Source organism: Ovis canadensis, chromosome 7, assembly GCF_042477335.2.
Source record: "Ovis canadensis isolate MfBH-ARS-UI-01 breed Bighorn chromosome 7, ARS-UI_OviCan_v2, whole genome shotgun sequence".
In the NCBI taxonomy this organism is placed as follows: Eukaryota; Metazoa; Chordata; class Mammalia; order Artiodactyla; family Bovidae; genus Ovis; species Ovis canadensis.
In genome coordinates this window covers 30,215,312-30,220,666 of record NC_091251.1, presented here as the reverse complement: position 1 = coordinate 30,220,666, position 5,355 = coordinate 30,215,312, and the positions used below count along the sequence as shown (strand labels likewise).

The 5,355-nt window shown below is 43.7% G+C and overlaps 1 protein-coding gene across 1 annotated transcript; it reads left to right on the top strand.

Moving 5' to 3' along the window:
- The first annotated feature begins 2,368 nt into the window (after nucleotides 1-2,368).
- LOC138444309 (26S proteasome non-ATPase regulatory subunit 10) lies at nucleotides 2,369-3,554 on the top strand. Its single transcript, XM_069597675.2, is given in 2 exon segments — nucleotides 2,369-2,828; nucleotides 2,831-3,554. Coding segments are annotated over 2 exon segments (600 nt in total). The 5' UTR covers nucleotides 2,369-2,383; the 3' UTR covers nucleotides 2,986-3,554.
- Nucleotides 3,555-5,355: the final 1,801 nt, after the last annotated feature.

Sequence of the window (5,355 nt, the reverse complement as noted above, 5' to 3'; positions counted from 1 at the left end):
GTTGGCTCTAAAAGGCTACCTCAATTTATAAAGATTGTTGCATTTAGACAAAAAATACCAATTTATTGATTTACAATGGAGGAAGATATATATGCAGTAACTGGAACGTTTGTGTTTCCCACACAGGCTAAGACTTCCCTTGAATGAAAGAACTTGGAAGGCCATATCGCAGTGTACACCAGCATACACTGAGCATCTCATCTGAGCCAAGTGCTGTGCTAGGCATTTTCCACAAAAACCCTGATTTAATCTGTATCTCTCGCTTGATGAGATAAGGATCATTCAGACCATTTTGCAGGTGTGAAAACAGCAGCAGGAGGTTTATGTAGCTAAGATGTGGCAAGGCTGGTGTCTGACTCCAGGTCTATTTGATAACAGAGCAAGTACTTTTCCCACCACACTCTGTTGCTTTTCTAGTAAGTGTCAAGACATCCTTGGTGATGTTTTTACAGGCTGTGCCTCTTTGTTCAGGTTTCTGCTACAACGTTTATTGCAGTGGACACATTCTTGTTATTGAAGGCTGTCTTTTCCAGGCTTCCTCCATCTTCTGCTATTCATGGATCATGTCTTAGTCACTTGACAAAATTGAGGCCAGCACAGGGCCTGGTATTTGTTACATGCTTAAACAAATGATTAAATAAGTAAATAAAATGCCTCCAGCACTTACAGTTATTGGGAGGGTCTTTCAGAGTTAAGTTTTTGCTTTAATTTAACCTCAAGCCATCCCTATGCCTTCTCAGTATTTTTCCTTCTGTTTTATCCTCAGAAACTATGGGAAAAAGCTATGTCCCAGTTTGAGTTTACTATAAAAATGAGCTTTCAAGATTCCAGGAGAAGGGAATGGTGCCAACTGTGAGCTGAGGTCATGATTTTGTTGAAGGAGACTTTGCTAATCATCTCAATACTGATGCAAACAGCCAGCAATGATGCTAAACACAGGCCAGGGTGGAACTGGCTTCACTCCCAGGCCACAGCCCTGTGAAGGAAGAAGCTGGAAACCAGAAGGGGCCCTTTAAAAGGCCTGGTTCCTTCATCAGTGACACAAGATGATGAGGTGTGTGGGTAGGATTAATCAAATCAAACGTGAAGTTGCCTTAAAAATTTCATGCAAGTTTTGCATTTGATTCTCTCAGTGGGAGCCTGGCAGAAAGGTTTGTACCCTTGCAGTACCCAGAGCAGAACAGGAAGAACTCAGGGCTGGACAGCGTCTTACAACCTTTCTAAATCCAACATTCCTTTACGCAGAGTCAGAAATTAAAAATACCAGAATCGGCATAGGTAGACAATTTGGATCTAAGGGCTTCCCTGGTGGCTCAGACAGTAAGAATCTGCCTGCAATGCAGGAGACCCAGGTTTGATCCCTGGGTAGGGAAGATCCCCTGGAGAAGGGAATGACTACCCACTTCAGTATTTTTGCCTAGAGGATTCCATGAACAGAGACTGAGCTTAGTCAGTCATCAGACATGACTGATTAACACACACACACTCAAGAGCATATAAATTCAATTTATTTTTTCAAAACTCCAACCAAATAAAACACTTCTGAGGATCAAATATACTTACCAGCTGCCAGTTTTCAAATTATAAGGGACTAGGAATTGGCATTTTCAGAGCAGTCCCCAGGGGACTCTTATGATCAGGCAATTGGAAACCCTGATATAATGTATGCATAAATTCTACATAAATTAAAACCTGGTACCAATGAAGCCATTATCATGGGTAAGGACAATAATCCCTGAAGTCTTTGCCAAACAGAACAGTTCAAATGAGAAGATGCATATTGTTTTGTGAGTTTAGGAACTAAAGTTATCAGATCAGGGTGTGTGGAGCGGCTTACAAATCTCTTTCCTCTTGCTCTCCATTGCAGTTGTGTACCAGGTGTGCAGAGGTCCTATAACCACTGTAGCCCTGGAGGGATGCACAGCTGAGTAGGAGAAAGATCCTCTGAACTTTTTGCTGCTTCCAGTAGCTCAGACTGCAGGCTGTGAGCTGTTCTGGAGCAGAACACCAAGGGTCTCCCTCTTCTTTCACTTACTCATTCTAGGACCTCTTTTTTCAAAAGAGAGATCTGAAAGGATACATGCACCCCATGTATCACTGCAGCACTATTTACAGCAGCCAAGACCTGGAAGCAACCTACATGTCCATCAACAGAGGAGTGGACAAAGAACATGTGGTATACTCTGTCCACGGGATTCTCCAGGCAAGAATACTGGAATGGGTTGCCATTTCCTTTTCCAGGGAATCTTCTGGACCAGGGATTGAATCTAGGTCTCCAGCATTGGCAGGCAGATTCTTTACCACTCAGCCACCAGGGAAGCCTCACAAAGGAATTAAAAGAACATTAAAAAGCCATTAAAGACCGAGATCCTGGGAAAGCGAAATGGAGGGGTGTGTGTCTAACCTAATGATCTGCAACCTGGCCTACAGCGGGAAGCTGGAGGAGTTAAAGGAGAGGATCCTGGCGGATAAGTCCCTGGCCACTAGGACTGACCAGGACAGCAGAACAGCTTTGCATTGGGCATGCTCAGCTGGACATACAGAAATTGTTGAATTCTTGCTGCAACTTGGAGTGCCAGTGAATGATAAAGATGATGCAGGTTGGTCTCCTCTTCATATTGCTGCTTCTGCTGGCCGAGATGAGATTGTCAAAGCCCTTCTGGGAAAAGGTGCTCAAGTGAATGCTGTCAATCAAAATGGCTGTACTCCCCTACATTATGCAGCTTCCAAAAACAGGCATGAGATTGCTGTCATGTTACTGGAAGGCGGAGCTAATCCAGATGCTAAGGACCATTATGAGGCCACAGCAATGCACCGGGCAGCAGCCAAGGACACTTAGCCTGTGATGAAGAGAGAGTGGAAGAAGCAAAATTGCTGGTGTCCCAAGGAGCAAGCATTTACATTGAGAATAAAGAAGAAAAAACACCCCTACAAGTGGCCAAAGGTGGGCTGGGTTTGATACTCAAGAGAATGGTGGAAAGCTAAGCAGCTTGGATTTAGTCTTACTTTGTTTTGTGGTTGTTCCCTAATGTGCTGGTAACTAATGTACGTGTGTACAAGACATCATCTATGAATGATGAAGTTTTTTCATCTCCCAAGTCTTGTAAACATGTTTACTATTGTTCCTGCCGAGTTATTTGTTCTTAGCTTACAGCTTGCTTTCCAGGCATTGAATAACTGTTGACATTGTTCTACTCTTTTATATTATCTGTATTGAATTTTGGTTAACTCTGTGCAAGTGATTATGTGGCTGTTGTGAGTCTTAAGCACCCTATCACGCACCCTCTATCCCCCTTTGAGGCAGAACAACCCCAGTAGCACCAGGCCAATTGTTTTCCCAATGTTTCTAGGTAGATTCTAGAATGTTCCTTCATACAGTTGAAACACATCATAACTCAGAAGCCTATGCCACATATTTCTGTTTTTTTTTCTGACAGTACGGTTTAATTTTTTTGTTATCGGGGGAATCCTTATATCTTGTGAGGACCAAGTTTTCGGTTCGGGGATGCTGTCCTTGGCATTCATAACCACGAAAAAAATGAAATAAAATCACATTGGTACGAGAAAAAAAAAATAAAAAATAAAATAAAAAATAAAAAGCCATTAAAAAGAACAAAATAAAGTCATTTGCAGCAACATGGATGGACCTAGACATCATCAGCAAGGACATCAAACCAGTCAATCCTCAGAAGTCAACCCTGAATACTCATTGGAAGAACTGATAATGTTGAAGCTGAAGCTCCAAGCATTTTGGTCATCTGATGTGAACAGTCGACTCATTGGAAAATTCCCTGATACTGGGAAAGATCGAGGGCAGAAGAAGAGGGCGTCAGAGGAAAGGAGGGTTGGATGGCATCACAGATGGAATGGACATGAACTTGGGCAAACTTCGGGAGATGGTGAGGGACAAGGAGGCCTGGCGTGCTGCAGTCTATGGGGTTGCAAAGAGTCGAACACGACTGGGCAACTGAACAACAACAGACATTGTCATACTGAGTGAAATAAGTCAGAGAGAGGAGAAATATCATATGATGCCCCTTATATGTGGTATCTACAAAGAAATGATATGAATGAATTTACCTCCAAAATAGAAACAGACTCTCAGAGAATGAATTTATGGTTGCCTGTACACACTGCTGTATTTAAAATGGATGACCAACAAGGATCTACCTACTGTATAACACAGGGAACTTTCCCCAATATTATGTGGCAGCCTGGATGGGAGGAGAGTTTGGGGGAGAATGGATACATGTATATGTATGGCTGAGTCCCTTTGCTGCTCACCTGAAACTCACAACATTGTTAATCGGCTATACCCCAATACAGAATAAAAAGTTAAAAAAAATAAAATTTAAAAGAGAGATCTGAAAAAGAAAGGGATGCAGATTCCAGTCAGATCTTGAGCAGCTGTTCTATTGCACCCCTGGGTCTCTCCTGACAGTGAAAGCTGCAAAGTAGTCCACGGAATTCTCCAGGCCAGAATACTGGGTAGCCTGAAGTGGGTAACCTTTCCCTTCTCCAGGGGATCTTCCCAAGCCAGGGATCAAACCCAGGTCTCGCGCATTTCTGGCAGATTCTTTACCAGCTGAACCACAGGGAAGCCCCAGGTCTCTCCTGGCCCAGCTCAGATGCCAAGAGCCTCCTGCATGGTGTTCTTTTTCAAGGATGCTGCTTTCCAAGCCCCCATTTCGTGAGTCAAAAGGTATTCTTTTGAAGCCCTACTGTGGCAAATTAACACAACAGATTATGCATAAGTCACTCAATCAAGAGCTTTGTGAAAGCAGATTGAAGTTTTATGCATAGCTATGGCCCTGTCCCTAGATTCTGGGTCACATTTGAAGGGTGGAGATAAAATTCAGCGTAAGCTAAAGGTGAAAAAGTGGCAGGGTTTCGACCATACTGGCATTTCAATAGCTTCATTTATTCATTCAACAAATATTTGGACGCTTACTAGCTATGTGCAGGGCATATTCTAAGAGGCATATATAGGGCAGTGGATTTCAAACTTTAGTGAATTTCAACGTCACTTGGAGGGCTTGATAAAACACAAAATTCTGAATCATGCTGATAGCTTCCTAATCAGGTAAAGCTCAAGGTGTTAGTCTGTGGACCACACTCCGGGCACCACTGCACCGGAGCACCGCCAGAGCCAAGTCCCTGACTTCACAGGACGCACAGTGTAGGGTAGTTATGCCAAAGAGACCTAAGGTGGAGACTTCAGTCGTCTGTGCGAGGCAGACGGGGTGACGCGCAGCAAGCACAGCAGCCCCTTAAGCTCCTCTCTGTGCCTGCCACCCTCAGATTCACCCACAAACTGTGAAGTCAGATGTGCCGCGCCCCTCCCCTCCTCCGGGC